Consider the following 21352-nt stretch of genomic DNA (forward strand, 5'->3'; position numbering starts at 1 on the left):
TAAAACAAGAAAAGACGGTGTAGTGGATGGGCCGTCATGCCATGTATGCAGTGGCTCCCGTTCCATATTCAGGGCGCGGTCGCCCTTCGAGACGCCGTGCGAATTCCTACTGTCTGTGGGAAATTCATTGTCGGGATACTTCGGGCCGAGGACCTCTTATGCACGAATAAGGAATATTTTGTTTCTGTTCAGTTTTCGCTCAGAGAAGAGAATACCAGACGTGTCACATTACGCACATAGGGAATCACGAAGATACTGTGTGCCATGACGGTACAAACATATTGCGGAGACATCGGGACGATCGCTGATACAAGGAGTGGCGTACAAATAATACAGCGTGCGCGGCATAATACCTACATAGCCTCCGAAGTAATAGCAGAAGACGTCCCTATATTCAAAAAGGGCGAGAAGACGAAATGAAAGAAATAAAGATTGCCCCAAGCGCGGTGACCATTCATTAAATATCCTCTTCAAAGTCAATTCAAGGACTAGCGTCCTCTCCCTCCTCCCTCGTTCTCTTCGACCCCGCGGAAACGACCGGGCTCGATGAAGCCTTCTGCTTCTGTTGCGCGCCCGTCACGCCGACGACCAAGCCCTTTAGCCAGCCGTTCTCTCGCCTCAACCCCTCACACTCTCGTTCAAGTTCCGTGACACGGACCTCCAACTCTTTTGCCTTCCTCTCCAACGCTTGCTCCCTTTCCTTCTTCTTCAGGCGGAACCGCGCGGACGCGGCAGTATTCCGTCGCCGCTTATCCTCAGCAGCAGTCAGCGGAGTGCTTGTATCTGGGAGGGGCGATTCGGCAGTTTCGGAAGTGATGGTGGTGGTGGAAATCTTCCGGGTACGAGCACGTTTGGTTGCTGGCTCGGCGACAGGCAGCTGAGATTGCGTAGTCTGCGTGGCTGGCGGAGACACGGATGGTGATGCGAGGAAGGGCTGGGCGGGGAAAGGAGCAGCTGACTGGCCGTACAAGGTCAGTAGCTGAGCGAGTGAGGGTACTCCAGTAGCGGTCGCGCCCGTCGGCGGAGGCGGAACGCCCAAGCCGGTCAGACCAAAACCCGCCAGGATTTGGGCAACGTCGAGGCTACTAGGAGCCTGAGGCGCGCTTCCATGGATGGTCGCAGGTGCGGCGCTGTTTGGCGACACAGTCCGGCCATTTTTCTCGTCCACGCTCGTGTCTCCCTCCTCCTCCTCGTACTTATCGGAGTCATCCCCACCGTATTTCGTGCCCTCTGCTCCCCCCTTACTGTTTTTCGGGACTATGGGTTCGTCGGATTGGAAGGATAAGTCCGTCCAAAGATCAAGCTGCGCATTGAAATCTGCGAAAGGGGGCAACTGCGCCAACAAATCGGCGTCAGATACGTAGGGATTGGACGGAGGCTCGGGCTGGACGATGTTGAGGCCCTGCAGGTTTGATGGCGCCATTGTGGTAGTAGCAGACACAGCGCCGTGACGCCGACTTAGCACAAGACTGGCGGAAAATTATGACAGAGTCGCAATCGTCAGTCGGTGGTGCAGAGGAGAATTGCAAAGGGGCACGGATTTTAGATAGCGCCATCCGTCGCACGTTGCCTCTGCCTGACTAATCTTATCGACTCCCGCCGCCCTAGGCCGGCTCGGTCGGACGGTTTCGCCGTCGGCTTGCAAATTGAGACGCCACAGGTGGCGTTTAGCCCCAAACGGGCAACACGCCCTCGGGCAATAATGGCTTACAAAGTCATAAACTGTAGCGGGTAAGCAGCGGGAGGGGCGGGGCAGCATTTTCATATCTAGCCTGAAGAGATGTGATCTGGACAGATGCCTATAGGGCCACGCTGCTGGCAAGTCACACTGGCGTAGATCAACGCCTATCTTCTGGGAAAGCTCATGAAGGTTCCACTGGTAGCTTAACTGTAAGACATTAAGACTCTTCTACGCAAAAGCGAGGAGTGTCCGGGCAGTCTCAAATGCCTCGACTCGGTTATCGGACCGTTGGCCAAACGTAGAATTGTTCGGTCGATAGCAAGATTAGCGTGGGTGAGCACGTTCTTTTCACAACGGAACAGCGACATTCCAAGCTGTAGATATTCATGGCACCTACATTGAGGACGCGTCATCGCATGACGGGATCTTCCGCCGCGAGAGAAGGGACACTTCGCCTGTTCCTGCCCATGATGCATCCCGACCGCTCGGTAAGACTTCAATGGTAATGCACCTAGCATATTCCTGCAGCACACGTCCCTACTCGCCGATCATTGGGAATTCACCCACACGTTCAGTGTTGAGCATAAAAGAGAAGGGGTGATACCAGATTAGCGGCTTCAATGAGTGAGAGGAGTTCAACGCTGCAACTATACCAAAATCCAGGGACCTCCAGCGGCGACTAGGAACACAGGGGTGCCGGCAGCACCAGACCCAACCTAATGCATAAGATCATACAATCACCGACGGGCCCCCGCGCGTGACAATGCAGTAGAAGTGGCCCATGGGCATGGTCAAACCGCTACGTGAGGGAGTAATATCACAATCAGAGTTGAAGAGGAAACATGGTATCAACGAAGGTGAACTCACGTATGAAGAGAAGGAATTGCATTCGGCGCTTGGATCATCTGTGATATAGCTTAGTGCTACAAGTTCGAGCCAGACTGCTGGCTGTAACGGCCTTCCGTGGGGTTGACTAAGGCATGGATAGGTTCCGCAGAACCGCAAAACCGCGGGCAGAAACATACTGAGTGTCCTGGTCAGATTGTACGACGAGCAGACCGGATGGGTCCGCCCTAAATCTCCCGGGCCAACTTGCACAAGCTCACCGCAAGAGTTGTCATCACAGGCTTCCGCCTCTCGAGAGATCAAACATCTTAGTCGCCGTGTCTCACCAATGGAGTAAGACGCCCCGGTACCATGGAAGATATTCACGGCGTGAAGACGAGTGTTAGGCTAGTTAGAGGGGTTACCGCTATGACGGCTCGATCGAACAGAAGTTTAGACTACCAGGCGTGGATTGTGAGGATATTGACGACGAACCAAATGCTGTGCCCGACGGCTATCGGTACTCGTATCCGAGCCGTAGAGTTATAGCTACGGTAGCAGAGTCCAGCATTAGATGATTGTCCGACGTAAACCCGTGTGGTTAATTCTGGTGAAATCCGCTGTGGCAAAAGTTATTCGAATCGGAGCAACCAGTACCCTTGGATTTATGGGAGTCCATTGGCCAAAGACAGACAACTTCCAAGAAACAGAAGCTAACTATAATTGAAGCAGGATTCACCAAGAGAGCAAGGGTCTGAGCTCCAGCCTCCAGCATTCAAGCTTGTGAGAGTCCACTATGAATTCAACCAACGTACAGTATTGTCGCTCCCTTGAATCAACTTTGAAAGTCGAGGTGTGTGTGAAGACCGAGGAAACCTATGCTTACCCGATTTGCCATTGACACACCTGCTGACTAAGGCCTGTTCCAAGAGCCGTCAGCGGTACCGGTGTTGGAACTCCATAGCCTTGCCTTGGCCTCCTACTCCTCTATCACGTACACTTTCAATGGCGTCCTCGTCGACAGACTTCAAAGTGCCTTTCATTAAGAAGGGGAAGTCGCGGCCAGCTACAGCCAGGAAACGGTCGGCGTCTCCGCCCGCGTCAGTGCTTACCATCTCAGGTCCTTCGTCATCGCTAGAAAAATCCTCGGTCGTCCTGCCTTCTCGTAAATCTGGGGCCAGTCTGCTTAGCGCTGGCACCAAACGGACAGTCTCGCAGAGGAACGACGACGACGCAGGAGGCGAGAGAGAGAAAGACGGTCCGGACGTGAAGTGGACCGCTGCTGGTTCTCATGTGAACGCTGCTTTGGATATTCTCGCGGGAGATGAGGCTGAGGAGCTGCTCGCGAAACGGAGGAAGCAAGAAAAGCGCGAAAGAGGCGATGAAGACGACGACGTGCCGGATGACGGCCTGTATCGAGGTCAGAAGGCTTATAAGCAGCACCTGAAGAAAAGTCAAGATGTTCCGAAAGCTATGAGAGTCGGACCCCAACGGAATACGAGCAGTACAATCAGGACTGTGACCATAACTGATTATCAGCCCGATGTCTGCAAGGACTACAAAGGTACGTCTCATACGTTAGTTTAATATTTCCTCGATTGACTAAACTAATCAACACTGATTTCAGAGACGGGTTACTGCGGGTTCGGCGACACTTGCAAGTTCTTGCATGACCGGGGAACGTGTACGTTACTTTGTCATTCTCATTTTTGACTCTTGGCCCGGACTCATACGTCAACTTCCGCACGCAGACCTCGCTGGATGGCAACTCGACAAGCTCGCCGAGAACCCAAGAAAACAAGTCGAGGATGTCTCCGACGACTCCGACTCGGACGAAGACATACCCTTCGCCTGTCTGATCTGTCGCAAACACTATACAGACCCTGTTGTCACACGCTGCGGTCACTACTTCTGTTCTGCGTGTGCCATAAAACGCTATGCCAAGACACCGAAGTGTGCCGCCTGCGCCTCGCCGACGGCAGGTATATTCAATAGGGCGGACAAGGTGATAGACAAACTCAGGAAAAAGGAAGAAGCGCAGAAACAAGAAGACGCGGAGGACCCCAGCAACGAAACATCAGTGGCTATCGAGGGGCTTGGAAATGATAGTGGCGGCGATAATGACGATACCGAGGATGATGACGATGAGTGATCCCAATTCATGCTATAATTCACGTATGCTTGCTGTGTAATATTAGGCCTACATGCTTCTGCACGGCTACGTGCATATCTGAGTGGCAGGTACGACTTGGCAATGTGGTTCGGCCCTTGGATATCATCGTTCTGATCTGCGACCTGTCCCGCTGTCGACGGCCGCCGGTGTATGTCCATGCTACTATTGTGCCCCTCGTCGAAAAGTCTGCGGCTACTGGAGAGCTGCATAAGTGGAGTTTGCCAAGTAAACTATACCTGATTGGCGACATGTCACAGCGCGCTGCGACGTACACAACTATATATATCGCGGCTGTCTGATGCCCCACCGCCGGAGACGAAAAGGCCTGCTCTTGGACAGATGGCATCGTGATCAAATAATTGGCTAGGAAGAAGAAGCTTCTGGAGTATCAGGACGGAGTCCTCTGGCCGTCGTTTTGAGGACAAGACGTTCCCTGTTTCCTGTGATCTTCGCGGACCCGTTTGCTCACGTCGTCTTGTCGGGACTAATTCCCCCGACTTAACATGGTAACTGCGATATTCTCGCATCGGGGAGAAGAAGTCACGTCCCTTGGCCTTGTTGGAACTCTTTTTGCCATGTGCAGGTATACCTCCGGCTTCTTCCCGAAGTGGCTCAGATGACTCTCGCCTAGTCACCCTTCCAGACTGCAAGTCGCCGAGTTAGTGTCTGGTGCGTTGTGCATCATACGTTCGGCGGCGACGTTATTGTATCCGGTCCAAGGGGCCTCCAATGGATACAGCCTCGATGACTGTGATCCAGGTCGAGTGTGTTCAGTTCTACTCTGCGCCAGAACAAATATCACCAGAGTATCCATGGTACGCTTTAATCGGCGACGTAACAAGGGATCGCGATGGACTCGGCATTCACACCAATACAGAAGGGGTCTGGCAGGGAAGGGCCTTCAGGGTCAATCGCAGGTAGCCAATCTGCACCAATGGAGCTCGCTGATTTCTCCTGACCTAGGGCGATCCCTCTGTCGAGGAACCAGACAGTCCTTCTCGGAATGCGTCACAGTCATTTGATAGGCCTAGGGCCTATCTGCGCTGCCCAGGATGACGGCGATATCCCGTCGGACTCCCCTCTTATGGCATTCTGATACATCCCAGGCGACTGCGGAGACTTGAGACGGCGTGTGTACTATGCCGCAACCTCATTCGGAAAGCAAGCTCGCTGGCCGCACTCATATCTCCGGGCGACCTTCTGCGGATCCCTCCTGCCACAGTTTAGGATGTGTATCCCTCATGTGGTACCCACTTGACTCCCGCGACCGATTCACGATCCCTGTTGTCTCGATGGATTGAGCTTGTTATCCTGCGCGGGGAAATGTAAGGTCCTTCGTATGCCTCACGAGAGCCCCCGTAGCGCCCTCCTACACCCTCGCGGTGTTACGGGCCCTCCACATTCGACAACCGAGGCGCTTTTCCGTAGGTTTCCACGTTTGAAATCCCACCATCGGGGATTGAAGAAGCGGTACTCCAACTGCGATTCCAGGATCTTCTAATGAAATCTACGATTCGCCGAAAGATCAGGCTGATATTGGTAGCAGTCTCGAGGTGATCCGCACACTGCAAGTTCCGCGCGTCAGAGCACTCCCTAACGACCTTACAAAGAACAATTTAGTGGGCATGGAGGGCGTCTGACCCCATGGTCACCGCTCAGGATCGGTACTCTACAGAAGAATGTGATGGATATCAGGGGAAGAGAGATTGTTTCGCGAGGCCCCTGATATTAGGACAAGAATTTGCACACCGAGTGCGGTAGGATTACATCAATCGCCAAGACTAGGCCTACGGTACAACAAGTGAGTTTAGAAAATATACGGAGAGCGCGAGAGTAGTACAATTATCTGGACAACCAAGTATTCGCAGAATGTTATACAGCGAACGTGTAAAGTACAAATCTACTAGTATTTCGAGAGGCCATGCCATCGGTATAGGAATTGTGCAGCTCTTCTACGGGGGTGATGGTCCGCGGCATCCGGAGTCACGATGGCGTTTCAAGGCATCGGACCTGCTGAAGGGTCTGGTACAGTCAGGACACCTATGTCTCTGACTGTCCGGACGATGATGTGTTTGAATGTGCCTTGTTCTGTCGTGGGCTCGCGAAAAGGTTGTGTCGCATTGTCCGCACTGCCACCGTTGCACAGGGGTCGCCGTAGAGGCACCGGCGGGGTGCTCTGGTATCTGGATGGTCGTGAGGGACTGGGATCGAGCATGTCGTGAACCGGCGGGCAAAAAGGCAGCACGGCTCCCAGTGCTGGGCGCAGAAGCGCCTGAGCCGTAGGTCTGAAGGGTCTGGGCTGGCGTCGGCACAAACTGTGTGCTCGTGCGAGACGGAGGAGACGAGCCTCCCGAAGCCGTTGTATGGGAATAGGGACCTGTATCTGATACCATCCGCCCACCCTTGTTTCCGTGTCCTGGGTGGTACATGCTACCAGCGTACGGGGCCATCTGGGAAGGGTCGTGGTAGGATGGTGCGTGTATGCTATTGGCGCGATGATGTCTGACCTGCGACGCTTCTCCCGGAGCACCGTAGCCTGCTTGAGGTGCGTACACGCCAGGCTGCACTATTACAGGGACCAAGATCACAAACACGCAGAAGTCACGCTGGATACAAGTCGCGCACCATCATAAGTATAGTTTGGAGGCGGCGGATAGCCCGACACCGCATAGTTGTTTGCTTGCGACGTCCCGTGGGCTTGAACGGGAACGCCGCTTGTTGGCGAATAATACGGGTCTCCGGCGTTCCCTGACGCAAGGCCGGAAGGTACATGTGGCTGAGTATCCGTGGACGCGAAGGAGGTATAAGGAAGCTCCTCAGCACCGGAGCCACTAGAGTATGATGGACGCTCCATGAGTCGCTGAAAGTTTCTGCAAAGATAGGGATTATAGGTCACTGTACTCACCAAGGCACGAGCCTATCCTTTATATCATGTCTACGAGATTTAATGTTCCGAATATCTCAAGAGGCCGAATACCGTCAAAGGTATGTTGCGGCAATCGGCGTTCAGCATCGTGGGCAGATCCTGGTGCTCAGCCGAAGAAGGGCAATTTGGCAGCAAAACTGTCATCAGCCCAATCAAGTGAAGAATAAAACCAACAATGTAAGCGCGAACTTTTCGGGTCAGAGTCGACAGCAATACATTTTTGAGGCTGCGAGTTCCTGGAACAGGCAAGGTAGTTGTCAATGGGTTAGATCATAACGCTAACCCGTATCCAGACAAGCGTTATTTTTAGTCTCCTGGCTTCTTTCTGCGGGATCGTCATTTGATTCGCCTTCTTCCATTAACTAGGCGACGCTCGCCGTCATAGGCCGGCAAACCAAGCACCGGTGAATAAAGGCAGGATGGCAATTAACAGACTTCTCGAATGTAACTGAAATGCGGGGGGGTTTTGCCACAATTGCTCGACATTTGTGACTGAGTCCGTAGGTAGAGGCGCTGTGATTTGGCAGACGGATCGTATCCAGGTCCGTGTTAATACTATGATGCAAGCAGCCGCTATCGTATCCAAGACCTTGCTATGATGCAAACACTAGTAGGAATTCTCTCATCCTACGCAGGGACTCTAGGCGAACGTAACAGCCAAGGGAGACCAAGGAAAGAATTCTGCTATGCCAAACTGGAAGCTCTTCACGATCCCAAGAGCAGGAGTGACGCTTGCAGCTGCAATTTCAAGACATTAAACAGTCAGTACTTCTCTAGTACTGATCCCGGCATAGAAAAGAGTGCCGGGTGCTCAGCTTGCGGCCGGAACTTGTCAGAGGGCCACCCTGTCGTAGTGCAACGACACTGGCAGGTAACAGGCGATCCAGGACAGGCTCCAGAATGGGCAATCCATACGCCCACCCTGCGGCGCCGCGAGAACGACCGTACTCGGCGGCGTGTAGGGCCCGGCTGCCACTTTTCTGCGATTGAATCGCGGGCGAGAGGCTGATTGCTCCGTACGATATTACCAGAAGGGCAGGACTCAGGTAATCCATCTGCTCAGGCCGGTGATGCTCTTCGGTCCAATCCGGAACGGTGAGATAAGCAGCTCAATCCATCGCCCTCGACTCCTGCTGACACCTGCTTGGAAGGACGACCGCATTGAGAGAAGTGTGCCGGGTTATCAGCCGTGGAAACTAACCTTGTCCTTGTATTATGATGCCAGCCCGGCCCACCGAAAGGGCCAAAAACATTCTTGTGTGCGTACTACATGTTGTCCTGAGATATTACATGTTGTCCTGAGATATTCGGGTACCAACCAGTCTTCATCGTGGGGGGACGCCCATCTGTCGGTTTGATACTACTCTGCGGGGCCCGGAAGTGCGTAAATAAAAACGATGACGGCAAGAGGGCAATACATCGCACCTGGAGCTCGCGAAGGCTAATTGCCTCGGTTGACACCAGAGCAGCCAATCGCAGGAACGAGGCAGAGGACCGCGCATATCGAGCAAGCTGCACCGTCTGAAGAAGGTTACTCCACGGTGCAAGTATTTCACCGCTTGCAAAGCAGTCCCCTGCATGCCGTCCATCTAGCACAAGAAACTATAACAGACCAAGAGCCGTCACGGCTCACCATGAGATAGGGAGGATACATCCTCGAACAACTATGACAACGATGATGTGTTACCGTGATTTTGGACAGCACACATGCACGCACGTTCACGTGGTGCGCGCTCTTCGCATGGAACGCCGTGTGGGTACGTGCTATGCGCCAGAGTACCGTGCCCAACCAGCTGAAAATGCGACGAGCCTGATAGCGGCACTTCTCTATATCGGAAAAGTCTAATAATCCATTATGTTAACAACGAATCATGACCAGCCGATCTGGAGACTCACAGCGCCTTGAGGCACCTGCCTGAATCAGGCATCAGATAAAATTATCTAATCTGTATTCATTGCAGCATATTCGCGCTGCTACGGAGTGAGTGGACACTGTCATATACAGGTACGAATCAAATGTTGCGTTCCGATTCCTGCTCCAGGAGCCGGCGGCATCGGTGCTAGGCACTTATAGTTGCTAGCCCTCGTAACATTAACCATGGACAGCAACCACAAGTGACATCAAAATTTCCTGAGGAACAAGTATCCAACATCGAGAGAGATTATCAAATGGAAGACTGACGGGAGAGGGAGAGGTTGCGCGCAGATGGTTCGAGGAGGGAAAAGTGGCTTGAAGGCCATCATACTGTATACCAAACACGGCACAACAAAGGTCCGGAACTGACTCTGGCCTTCTAACTCGCACTTCGACTCTGCTCTAAGCTCGCTTCATCTACACTCGTGATGGCTCCCTTTGACTTAGATGCATGCATAGAGCAACTAATGCGGAAGCAACTCCTGCATGAAGCGCTGCTACGAGAAATATGTGAGAAGACGAAAGAGGTGTTAATGCGAGAATCGAATGTCGTACATATCAGCGCGCCTGTAACCGTGGTCGGGGACATTCATGGGTGAGTCGTGAGTCCAAACCATGTAGATTGGTCTCTCATTTAGCTTTCTTAAGTCAGTTCTACGATTTAATCGAAATCTTCCGGATTGGCGGTTATGCACCCCACACAAATTACCTTTTCCTCGGTTCGTCCTAGTCGTCAATTACCGGTCGACCAGTTAATACTGAAGTGTCCACGTAGGTGACTACGTGGACCGAGGGCTTTTCAGCGTGGAGACGATAACTCTTCTAACGTGCCTGAAGTTACGGTACCCTGATCGTGTGCAGCTCATTCGAGGAAACCATGAATCACGCGCGGTGACAACAGTACGGTGCTCAACTTATTTTGGCTAAGACCTTCCTAGCTGATGCTTACAGACGTATGGATTCTACACCGAATGTGTGCGAAAATATGGATCTTCGCACGTCTGGACATACTTCACGGACATGTTCGATTTTCTGACATTGTCCGTTGTGATCGACGATCGGATATTTTGCGTCCACGGAGGTGACATCCTATCGGTTGAAATTTTAATGTATAACTGACTCCTGCTCCCATTCAGGGCTTTCGCCGTCAATACATTCAATAGACCAGATCAAGGTTGTAGATCGCTTTCGGGGTAACGCCATCGTTGCATTTGAGTGCCTTTTTGCGTAACTCATGCGATATTAGAGATACCACATGAAGGCCCAATGGCAGATTTGGTGTGGTCAGATCCGGACCCTGAAAAGGAAGATTTCGCTATTTCCCCGCGGTGAGTCGACATTCCGGAACGGATTATTGTCCATTCCCTGAGTATTGCCAGGGGGGCTGGTTACACCTTCGGCTCCGGCGTAGTCCACAAATTCTTGGAGACAAACAACATGGGTCATATTCTTCGGGCGCACCAGCTGTGTATGGAGGGGTTCGCGTCATTATTTGACAAGCAATTATCAACAGTATGGTCAGCACCCAACTACTGCTACAGGTGTGGCAACTCGGCAAGCATATTGGAAGTGGGTCCCGGCGAAAGCATGTATTTCAATGTTTTCGAGGCTGCACCAGAGAACGATAGAGACGGGCTAGCTCAAGCGGCTCAGAATGCCGGTGGCAAGGTGGGCTTGTCCATCCTGGTATTGCCATACGTACTAAACAGCACTTCGGGGTAGTTGCCGGAATATTTCCTTTAGGCCGGTGCTATCGCCAGATCGTGTCATATCGCGCCCTGCACAAATCATGACTTTCGACGATGGGCGGTAGGACTTTGGTTCGCCCGATGTAAATACTTAAGTGGAACCTTGATACCCGATGATATTATTGTTACGCTGTACCGCCATATGTTTAGTTTCGTGCTATAGCACTACTATGCCGCCCAATACGAGGTCGCGATGTGGCGTTGGACAAGACACCAGTAGCGGCCCAAGCTTCGAAGATCGACAGCTATCAGGATATCTGTGCTTGGTCCGAATCTACTTATACCGAAACAAGGTATATTCGCAGTCGGCGCCATGGTGCTCACCGGCCCGCAGCAATACCCTGAGACACTCGGAAACAGTAAAAAAATGACAGGCATTGCGCCCGAGTGCATTTGTGCTATGCAGCCACTGTTGAAGCCGGAAGATGTCAGAAGCCGTTCAATGTGCTAAAATCCAATTCCACCACGCCAGTCTCCAAGGCACCGCTTCGAAACTCGACCTTTGACTTCGTCCCGGTCTCCATCCACGGCTCCGTGCCACAACCATGACCACAATCGCACACAACCCCATGCCGATATATGATTTATAGCGCTCCCAAAACAGCAACGCTAGGGTACGTAAGAGATCCCTGGTATTCCGACGGCTCGTGTGCGTTCTGGGGCTAGTAGACGTTGGGCGATGCGTTTGGTAACGAGGGTTCCTCGTACCCATTGCTGACGCTGAGGAGTATTCCGAGGTGGGGAATCCCGATGATGGCCCTGGTTCCTTACCAGAAGCAGACGGTGCTGTTGAAACGGGAGGGCGACGGGGAAGGGGCGACGGCGTTGCTTGGAGATCGAGAAGATTTGGTAGGTCAGATATCGCTGGAAGGTGACCCCCGAAATCTATGCGATAAGCGGGTCATTCGGATGAGGTAGTCGTACACACAATAAAGTACGTTGGATCGTACCTTCTGGAAGCGAAGAGGGGCTGAAGAACGACAGGAGTTCCTCGTCGGTCGGGAAGAACACTTTGGACAGAAGACTCTCTGGGAGGGTGTGTCTATGGTGGCTGAGACTCGTGTGTCGAAATAGATGGAAGCAACTCACTTCGCTACATTCCATACTCCAGAATAAGCCCAGCTATAGTTGAGGACGAGAGCTATAAGTAACAGCGGATAAATGCCAAAGGGGAGCATCAGCGAATAACAGCCTTACCGGCAGCAATCAATCCCGGGTAGCGCGGATGTACCTCGCGCAGAAACCAAGTCAAGAGGTCCACGCTCTGGGATAACATACGAATCAACGAGAGATGTACGAGATACACGAATAATGTACCTCACCAAGTCTTTGATCCCTGCCCCCTTGAGATCAATAAGAAGGACGCATTGCAAGATGGGGTCCCGAAACTCAGATGCGAAGTCGGAATTTACGACTCTTAAGAACTCTCTAAGTCTATCCATCGAATACATGAGACTTCGTTTAATATTGGTATGGCCTTGCTGGAGAGATGCCAGCTTTAGGATTACGATAGGACGGTAGAAGGGATCACAAGCCTCCGGAGGGAGGCAGACAAGGTGCGAATCTTCATTTTCGGGTATATGCTCGGGATATATCGTGAGGCGCCATACGAGAACAGACCGCAGAGACTCAATTGTAAACGACGGGGTAAACTTGTGCCGCTTGGGTTGATACGCATAAGCCAAGTACCTACGCGACTGCATGTGCGAGAGAGCACTAACCTTGAACATGCGAAATATGTTTTCTGAATCAAGAAAGTGACGTTCTTCACTTGTAATAAAATATGCGGTATGAAACTTACGAGTGTCTTTCAGCCAATTCCTCGCCCAACATTCCCCATCTTCGTCCAGTCCGAGCTCATCAACCACACCAGGCAGGATATACTCCGTAAGAGTATTTTGCAAGGACTGGACAGTCTGAAGATGCTTCCGGTAGAGGGCGTTCAAAACCTCGCATTTCGACTGCAGCAGTACATGGAGATCACTCATGGTCGTTGGGTGGCAGCGTCAGCCACCGAGCTGATCCATGGGCCAGGTTAGGGTAACGACGCGACTTGCACGTGTTTCTGATACTTCAGTTCTCCCGCTCAGTGTGAGTCTCCCGCTGGCGAACACTTCAGCTGACCGAAGGAGGACGTGTACGGGGAGTCCCCGCCTTCGAGCGGTCTGGATCATGAACTTGATGTAACATTGTAAGTATTGGAGCAGGTATCGAGACAATGCTCTAGTATACTAGTAGTAGTACTACCGTCTTGACTTCTTTCCCGAAACGCCACGCCCGCTTGTGTCGTTTGCCTTCCTCTTGCCTCCTCCTTGTGGCGCCATAGACCTTAACTTATCGAGAGTGCCCTTCAGTATCCGCTTCTCCCCCAGCCGAACTATAACGGCATGCTTTCTATTCAGACTTAGGCCTCCTATGCGTTCAGGCGATAAAAGACCCTCATCCTCCTGGCTCTGCTATTATGCGATGTTATTCTGTACAGACAACAGATTACACACCTCAATAGTGGTAGGATATTGATTGAGTCGTTGGTCCAAGACTTTCAGCCCGATGGAAGCAATGGTAGGGTCCAGTTTTCCTTTCGGCAGTTTGTTCTTCTTTCTGGCTTTTTCCCACTCGTTTTGCGGTAATTGGAGGAGTCGAATGAACGATATGCAGTCTTCGGGTAGCTCCAGCTCTTTGTCTAGGACAAAGACACTACGGCGCGAAGGATTCACGTCAACCGGTCATCAACTTGTTCATTGATGGATACTCACTCATCGCCACCTTGATCTAGCCACCAGTCTATCCTCTCTGACGTCTCCCCTGATTGGATACCTGACAGGCATTCAACGACAAGATCTGCCCTGACCTCGACAATATCCGCAGGATTTCCTTCACCACCTTCCGGTAGCGGTATTATGTCCACGTGCCCATATCGGCGGAGAAGATCTGAATTGGGCGGATCCCCATATGTGTTCCACTATAAAGCAGTGAGGTTCAGTACATCCGTAAGACCAGTGATAGGATGCACCTACAATTTGCTCACCCGCTTTGATTGGTTTCGTGGTGACCATCCGTAAATCATGTTTCTCATAAAAGAGTTTCGCCTAACGCAGAGAATAAGACAACACCAATCAGGGCGGAAAAAGCGACACACGTTTTCGGAGCCGTAGCGGGCATTCAGCATATCCGCCAGTGGGACCATGGCGACGTCCCCCACGTCTTCCTCATCTTCGTCTTCACTAGCTTCGCTATCCTCAGCTTCCGGATATTCGCTTCCGGTGGTTGTCGGGGCATTAGGGTCTATCAATTGAGGCGCTTCGTCCACATCCATGCCGTTCTCATTGGTGTCCCCGACGTTGTCTTCTTCTTCTTCATCTGCCGCGTTTTCCACGTGAAAACTTCGGGACAGGATACGGCTACCGTTTATATGGTATCGTTCTAGTGAGTAATATGTCGAGATCTGATCCTGTGGGAAAAGGTCTGGGCGAGTCTGTAAGCACTGTCAAATTGGCATCTGTAACAAGACTCGAATCAGACATACCTGCAGACATGGCAATAATCTATCACGGTAGTCTCTTTCAGCGTCTTCCTTGCCTATCTTGTCTACGAATGATAAGAATAAGATATTGCCACACAAAGAGTGGTATCATGACATACCGAAAACAGCAGTGGCCTTTAGTTCCTGGAGGTCCTCCTCAGCCCAGAACATGGGCGTATCAAACACGTTGGGTAATATGTCTCATATATTCTCAGTTTCATTCGTCTGCGGGTATATGAAGACTTACTCAAGTAACCTGACCACTTGGAAGAGGTGCCCTGTGCTTCCTCCCACATCATGCATAAAATCAGGCCAACCCAACCTTTACCCAAACCATGTTTATCCCAGAGAGCCTGGCCGATCAGTCCAGGCAAAGCCGAGTTACGCGTGGATAAAGTCAAGCCTCGTGGGATAGAGAACAGAACATGCCCTTCCTTTTGAGAGGCTGCAGCAATCAACCCTGGGACATGCTAATGCTAGATGAACATCTGAACTTACGGGAATATCTCTTTTAGCTACGGCGCCGCGGCCATGTCCCTCAATATCAGCAAGCTTGATCGAGAACGAGTCCAATGATCCGCCTTGTGATTCAAACCACGACAAGAGCGTGTCCATTACACCAGCGTAGGATATTCGAGGTGCTGGTTACAGACCGCAGTGCTAAGGCGCTTCCCCGATGAAGAAGTGCCCAACAAACGTGGGAACTGGCGTGTCGAGGGTTGCACGATCGGGTCGGACGTTTCCGAGTCGGACGTCCGACGTCGACACTTCAATTCTCTTGGGTTTCGTGAATTACTCGGAAGCACTGCAACGAAATGTAGCCTTGCATTTACTCCTACCATTGGAAGGCCTAGGATAGCCTAGGATCTGGGGATGCTCTTGTACGGGGCCATATACAAGCAACGATGTGGTTACAAGTGGATCATATTACGCAGTGTCTACAATCTAGGCGAACCTTACATCTTGCTGGTAGGCTCGTTCTCAACTCCAAATATTTTCTCACCTTGCTCCTTCCACCATTTTTCTACTTCTAAATCAGCGTCATAGCTGAATTGTACGAAGTTCTTTGTCTTGTCCGCCCACTGGTTGGCGTTGCCCTCTGTCGCGTCAATATCAATCTCCCCCAGTTCTGCCCGCATAGCTTGTTTCATGGACGCGTCCCTCGCCTCCTGCTCGGGGCCGTCGTGATAGTGAAATATCTTCTGATTAAGACGAGCAGAGGCTTGAGTCGCGGACGCGCGAGGGTGACGAAGAGCTTGATATGCTTGCAACAGGGCAGGCACTTGTGACCGATCAGTGAGCCTCGACAAGAGGTTGCCGATCACTGCGCCGTCTTCTATCTATATATAACAGTGAATATCCGAGGGAGGAAGAAATACATGGTCAAGTCTCACAGCCATGGCTGAACCTTGCGCGCGATAAGGCTGACAGGATAATGTGTTAATTTTACTCCCGAGGAGATCGTGCAAGAGGCATACCAGCATGGGATGACACGCATCACCTAACAAGACGACCTTGCCTTCGGAGTGTACCCAGGTATCCAATGGAGCCCGATCCATAAGCTTCCATTGTAGCGCAGTCTTCACATGGCTCAATAATTTCACTACTCTAAAGAGGCAGACTATCAGTCGGTTATGGACTAGTGATCGGACGTTCCGCGTACCTGGGTTCCCACCCGATAAAATGCGACCTCATCTTGTCAGCGCTGCCTTCGGCCGTCCAGGACTCAACGGAACCGTCATCGGGGTGTATCATAACCATATTATACTCTTTCTTGCCACGCTGAGTAAACTGAATTAGACCTTCCAAACCATCCTGGCATTCGAACGGAGACTTACGATGCAATACGCCATAATATGCTTGTCAGGACCCATCCAACCGCACATCTCGGGTGTGTCTACCAGAGGTTTGAGAAGAGGATCTTTGATCATAGGTTTAGTACTGATGATTGCCCTGTATGCTGCATCCCCGGTCGGTACCGGTTTATCAGGACCACCAACAACTACTTCGCGAACTAAGGACTTGATGCCGTCGGCTCCGATAATCAAGTCCGTCTTGATAACCTCTCCAGACATGAGTGTGACGGTTGGAATGGTAGGATCGACGGCCACCACTCGAGAGCTCAGCCGAAGATTCATGAACGGTGTCGCCAGATCAAAAAGGAGCTTATGTAGATCAGCTCTCTGAAATGGAGTTCAATCAAGTACATTTGACAACCTGGAGTGCCAACGTACGTGGATGTGATAGTAAGGGGATCCATGGTCTTTCTCCATGCGATCGCCCCACCGGGTGTATGCAACACGTTCTCCTGTTTTCCCTGCATAATACGATATTAGTGGCAGCCGGAATGGAAGGAATATTCCAGGCACTGAGACTGACATCTGTGGAAAGCAAGCGCTTCGGGTTTAACCGTGATTTCCTTCAATACCGGACCCAGTCCCCAGCGAATTAATAGCCGCGTAAGGTTTGGTGTAGTCTGGATACCTGCACCGACTTCACCGATCGCGGGCGCACTCTCTAATACGGTGATCCTATGCCCCGCTTGCCCAAGGCAGAATGCTGCAGCCAGGCCGCCCAAGCCACAACCGACTATAACTATGTCCAGGCAAGCCTTGGCTTTGCGTCCGTCATAAAGAACTTTGTGCTGATAGACGAGATAAGAGGTCAGCAGATAGAAGGAAGAATCAGGGCGCGTCAAACCTCTGCTAGCTTGATGGCATCCTCTACCATGGATGCAGCCAAAGGCTTGAGAGGAAGTAAGTCGTCCTGAATAAAAACCCGTAAGGGGAGTTCTGCGCGTTCACTGCAAGACTCCTACTCACTACCTTCGATATCGACATGCTGAGATGTAGTCGCTGAGAGGAAGAGAGCCAACCACAGAGCAATATTATCCGCAATGAACTTTAAGGGCTCCCTCGGAAAAGCATTTTGCTCGTTTAGCAGAGAACTGATACCTGCAAGTACCATGGTAAGGGTAGTGGCATCAAAAATCCCAGGAGGGGGTTCCGATATGCCTACCTATGTGTCTTAGAAGGTCAGTTGAGTATGGACATGCGAAGACCGCGGTGGATGGACGGTCGGCGCCGAACATATCGACGGGGCGCTCCCAGATAGAGCTTACCGGCTACCTGCGTCGGCCGAAGAGGTTCACGTAAGGACCACGTCGGCGACCCAAGTATCTGAGCTTTTGCATCATGTATCTGGTCTTGTATAGCAAGCATAGAGTATTTTCTGAGCATAAGTCCGCCCAAATTCCGAACTTGCATGTAGACGGTTCAAGAGTCGTATGTCCGCTTTATATCCGGAGTGAAAGTTGAGGAATGAGGATGTCGTTTCTTCTCACAGATACACGCCGGGTGGACTGTATGTGGCATATCGAGCCTTTGATAATATATTGGCCAAGTTAAGGCCGAAGCCCCCGACGACAACGGACTACATGACTATGACAATGTGAGAACGTCGGTTCTATAGCGCCAGATGATACCTCCATATTTATAGGCCTTGATAAACGGCGCACCTCCGCGTCTATGTTGAGTGAGCTCCGGGCCTTCTGGGATGCTGCTCAGAGTCAAGGAGGGAATGACAAGAATCCCTGTACAGTATAGTAATAGGACTGGATCGGGCGGTCTGGAGTGCTCGTGCACGTGGCAACCCGCTCTTCCCCGCTCTCCCTCGAATAATGCCGAGTTCTTCCTACTAGTACTAAGGCTCGGTATATTGATGGAGCTCGTTGAAGAACTCTTACCATCACAGGCGGACTGTAGATAAGTAACTTCAACGTAAATGGAGCTCAGTATTTGCTTAAAACTCAGGTAGAATCTAGGTAGACTAAGTTCCGGAAATGGTGTATGGAACTCTAGACTTTTGCAGACTAACCTATGACACGGTAGTACCGGTGCAGCCCCTTGTGAGGTGCATGTCTGGTTACCTACCTACGCGCACTTTGCCTACAAAGCCGTGTTATTGTCCGAACTGTTGGCGCATTCCCCCCGATGTTCCTACTACCTCGAGTACCTCAGAATTCTAGGGACCTCACAAAAACAGCTTCATGGCTTCCCTACGTTGATTCATCAGGGAGAATTTGCGCGTCGTCGTATCCATTATGATATGATACAACACGCCACGGGATAGTACTGCAGGTGCCAGTGATAATTACCTTCAGACATGAGCCACTGATATTACCACAGGTTATGGCAGATCTGATCATTGGCGATAAAATTGTCGTCCGTGTATGTTAAGTATATTTTCATGGACATAAGTGTGCGGGACTACAGTCCTGAATCCGGGCGTACATGCGGTAGGTATGATTGCATTCTCCTGCCACGATGGACCCTTACTTCCAAGCAGAACCTATGGGCTGCCGCCGTTAGGTTGTTCTGGAGAGGCCCATGTAGGGTTTCCTTGAGGATGGGAATACGTCACGTTGCTGCCTTCGGTAGCGGAAGGCTTCTCCGAGGAGTTCGATTCATTTCTCAATAATAGGGCAGTTTGATGCTGCAGTCGACCCGGTGACGTCCTCCTTTTATCAGAGAGTGCCTGGGCGTATTTCGCTTCTACTTCTCCCCCGGTTCCAATTCTATCTTCCAGTCTTGCTGCCACATGATAGACGGTTCTCTGGTCCACGGACCGAGCACAATCAGTCAGACGCGCGGCAGAGTGCTACTCCCGCGAGGCAGACACTAGAACTCAGACTGACGGCAGCGTTACCGGTTTCTTGGGCCATTACTTCCGGAGTCAATAGCAGGGACTGTTTGATTGCAATTAGCATGGATGATGATCGTCTGGAACCGGTTTGTTTCCTGTAGCTATGCAGAGGGAGCGGGGTCTGAACCTTGCTAGGATTCAAGATTAATTCAGAGAAACTGCTGTGTGAGTCTTGGTTCTTCAATAGACTCCGCGTCCAGGGCCTCCTGCCACTCAGCTCGGCAATATAACCGTTAGCCTTTAGGCACTGCAATATGCACCGAACTCTAGGCGTCAACCAATGCACTTGTCCCGTGGAAGTAGGGCAGACGTCATGGCTGAAGGTTATTCGGCTCGCATTATCAGTTAGACTCCCCCGGCAGTTGCATGGTCGCCTCCACACTCAGGCACCCTATGCTAGTGAATCGATTTTCTGCGAAGCTCATCTGGTTCTAGTGAAGTTCCCCATCGTCAGTTGTGCTAGTGCACGACGGCCTCATATCAGACGGTGCTAGGGTGAGAATGGGCGAGCAGAACATAACATTCTGGTGAGGTAAGGGGGCGGGAAATGATATTCTTCGGCTAGTAATTCGACGGGGAAAATACTCTTCCTGATCAAGAAACCTGGAAGGTCTATTTTGATTTTCGTTCCCTACCTGTTATATATTCCACTGCTGACGAGCGGAACCCGCGGAGACCATAGGACGTAGCCTCGTTGATTCCATCCACGTCAACCACACAGATTTCGTCTTTCCGGAAGCCATTCGGGCAGCGCAAGCCCAGTCAAATTATTAACCTTCTATATAGGCGACTTAATGACTTCCGATGCAAGGCAGGTTGGCTGGACAGGTGGCAGGCGGTAAGGCACGAGAATAAGTGCACAGACGGGAATCAATGCCTGAAACAATGAATGAAACGACCCTCGCACCACTAGTGGCGCTCGCCACGGAATGGTCCATATAGCAGTCTGTCACCAAACTCCTCGCCGGATGCCTGAAGAGGAGGGAGCAAAACTACGCCAAGCTAGTAAACCCGGGGTAAACAGTACATAAAGGGTAAAACAAACAGTTAGATGTAACATCTGCTTGAGCTAATCGGGCGCCACGGAAAGCTCATATAGGCTGTCCACGTTCAATTCACAGACAACTTGGGGAGCTCAGGAGAGTGTACTCCCCGTGCCACAGGCCTTCGACGCTTTCGTCGGTCCTTCTTCTCGGGACTTACCGGCCTCCCTCGTGGGTACATGTATCGGAATTCTATGCCGCCGTGAGGAACGAGCAGAGGCATAGAATATAGACTTTGTATGAATGTGAGCGTTACGCAGGTCACAGTGACAGCTCCTGCTTTCGACGGCGACGACGCGCTCACTCAAGCGCGCTATATGGGCTCCACATAGGCTACCTTTTGCTTTTCTGGGCTCCAGCTTATGGATAATTCGCCTGGAGTACTGTTCACTGTGCTGGCTTACCCAAAAATGCGTCACCTGCGCCCCTAATCTTGGGGAGTTCGGGTACCGACTTGAGCAATACAAGCGAGAGCAGAAGCAGCAGGCGAGCTGGAGTAGAGCGGTGGATGCGCCTTCAAAGATGCTGCTCCCCGAACCGCGTCGCTGGCGCTCCTAGTCAGTGGCAGCTCCGGGAAAACTGCAGCACCAAGGATGTCACCCGTTTGCACCAAGGTCAGTCCTTGTACCACCTCTGTTACTCATCTGTTCCCCATGGATAGAGGAGCATCGATGCACCTCTGCGTGCGCTCTCCTATGCTTGCAGCTATGCCCATCCCCATTTTGGGCACTGCACCTCACACCGCCCCGCACCTTGCACCTCACTGCACCTCGCACCATGCACCTCTCGCCTCACACCGCACTGCACCTTGGCC

General features: G+C 51.6%; 6 protein-coding genes across 6 annotated transcripts; 2 read left to right on the top strand and 4 right to left on the bottom strand.

The window, feature by feature from the left end:
* Positions 1-215: 215 nt before the first annotated feature.
* Positions 216-1548, bottom strand: GLOTRDRAFT_110417 (uncharacterized protein). The gene has a single exon (XM_007866040.1). It carries the CDS (start codon positions 1421-1423, stop codon positions 482-484), a length of 942 nt encoding a protein of 313 aa, XP_007864231.1. The 5' UTR covers positions 1424-1548; the 3' UTR covers positions 216-481.
* A 1934-nt stretch (positions 1549-3482) lies between these two features.
* Positions 3483-4832, top strand: GLOTRDRAFT_73616 (uncharacterized protein). Its single transcript, XM_007866041.1, has 3 exons — positions 3483-4070; positions 4134-4190; positions 4258-4832. The coding sequence occupies exons 1-3, from the start codon at positions 3512-3514 to the stop codon at positions 4656-4658; spliced, it is 1017 nt and encodes a 338-aa protein (XP_007864232.1). The 5' UTR covers positions 3483-3511; the 3' UTR covers positions 4659-4832.
* Positions 4833-6327: 1495 nt separating this feature from the next.
* On the bottom strand, positions 6328-9533 carry GLOTRDRAFT_92227 (uncharacterized protein; the record flags this gene model as incomplete). Its single annotated transcript, XM_007866042.1, has 16 exons — positions 6328-6348; positions 6429-6466; positions 6844-7129; positions 7187-7245; positions 7305-7539; positions 7585-7596; positions 7657-7742; positions 7795-7841; positions 8256-8343; positions 8435-8610; positions 8807-8871; positions 8896-8970; positions 9031-9179; positions 9239-9269; positions 9323-9398; positions 9502-9533. The coding sequence occupies 16 exons, from the start codon at positions 9531-9533 to the stop codon at positions 6328-6330; spliced, it is 1476 nt and encodes a 491-aa protein (XP_007864233.1).
* Positions 9534-9948: 415 nt separating this feature from the next.
* GLOTRDRAFT_137504 (Metallo-dependent phosphatase) lies at positions 9949-11387 on the top strand (the record flags this gene model as incomplete). The annotated part of the gene is made up of 8 exons (XM_007866043.1): positions 9949-10115; positions 10169-10239; positions 10296-10420; positions 10472-10601; positions 10657-10713; positions 10767-10848; positions 10900-11188; positions 11243-11387. The coding sequence occupies 8 exons, from the start codon at positions 9949-9951 to the stop codon at positions 11261-11263; spliced, it is 942 nt and encodes a 313-aa protein (XP_007864234.1). The 3' UTR covers positions 11264-11387.
* A 2052-nt stretch (positions 11388-13439) lies between these two features.
* Positions 13440-15474, bottom strand: GLOTRDRAFT_73622 (SET domain-containing protein). The gene is made up of 9 exons (XM_007866044.1): positions 15290-15474; positions 15039-15225; positions 14911-14991; positions 14795-14856; positions 14408-14743; positions 14286-14357; positions 14025-14230; positions 13767-13965; positions 13440-13715 (listed from the first exon to the last, which is right to left on the bottom strand). The coding sequence occupies exons 1-9, from the start codon at positions 15404-15406 to the stop codon at positions 13512-13514; spliced, it is 1464 nt and encodes a 487-aa protein (XP_007864235.1). The 5' UTR covers positions 15407-15474; the 3' UTR covers positions 13440-13511.
* A 273-nt stretch (positions 15475-15747) lies between these two features.
* On the bottom strand, positions 15748-17631 carry GLOTRDRAFT_104708 (FAD/NAD P-binding domain-containing protein; the record flags this gene model as incomplete). The annotated part of the gene is made up of 9 exons (XM_007866045.1): positions 15748-15838; positions 15875-16131; positions 16186-16215; positions 16270-16399; positions 16455-16573; positions 16630-16974; positions 17026-17108; positions 17171-17435; positions 17614-17631. The coding sequence occupies 9 exons, from the start codon at positions 17629-17631 to the stop codon at positions 15748-15750; spliced, it is 1338 nt and encodes a 445-aa protein (XP_007864236.1).
* Between the last annotated feature and the right edge of the window lie 3721 nt (positions 17632-21352).

Source organism: Gloeophyllum trabeum, assembly GCF_000344685.1.
Source record: "Gloeophyllum trabeum ATCC 11539 unplaced genomic scaffold GLOTRscaffold_00004, whole genome shotgun sequence".
NCBI classification, from domain to species: domain Eukaryota; kingdom Fungi; phylum Basidiomycota; class Agaricomycetes; order Gloeophyllales; family Gloeophyllaceae; genus Gloeophyllum; species Gloeophyllum trabeum.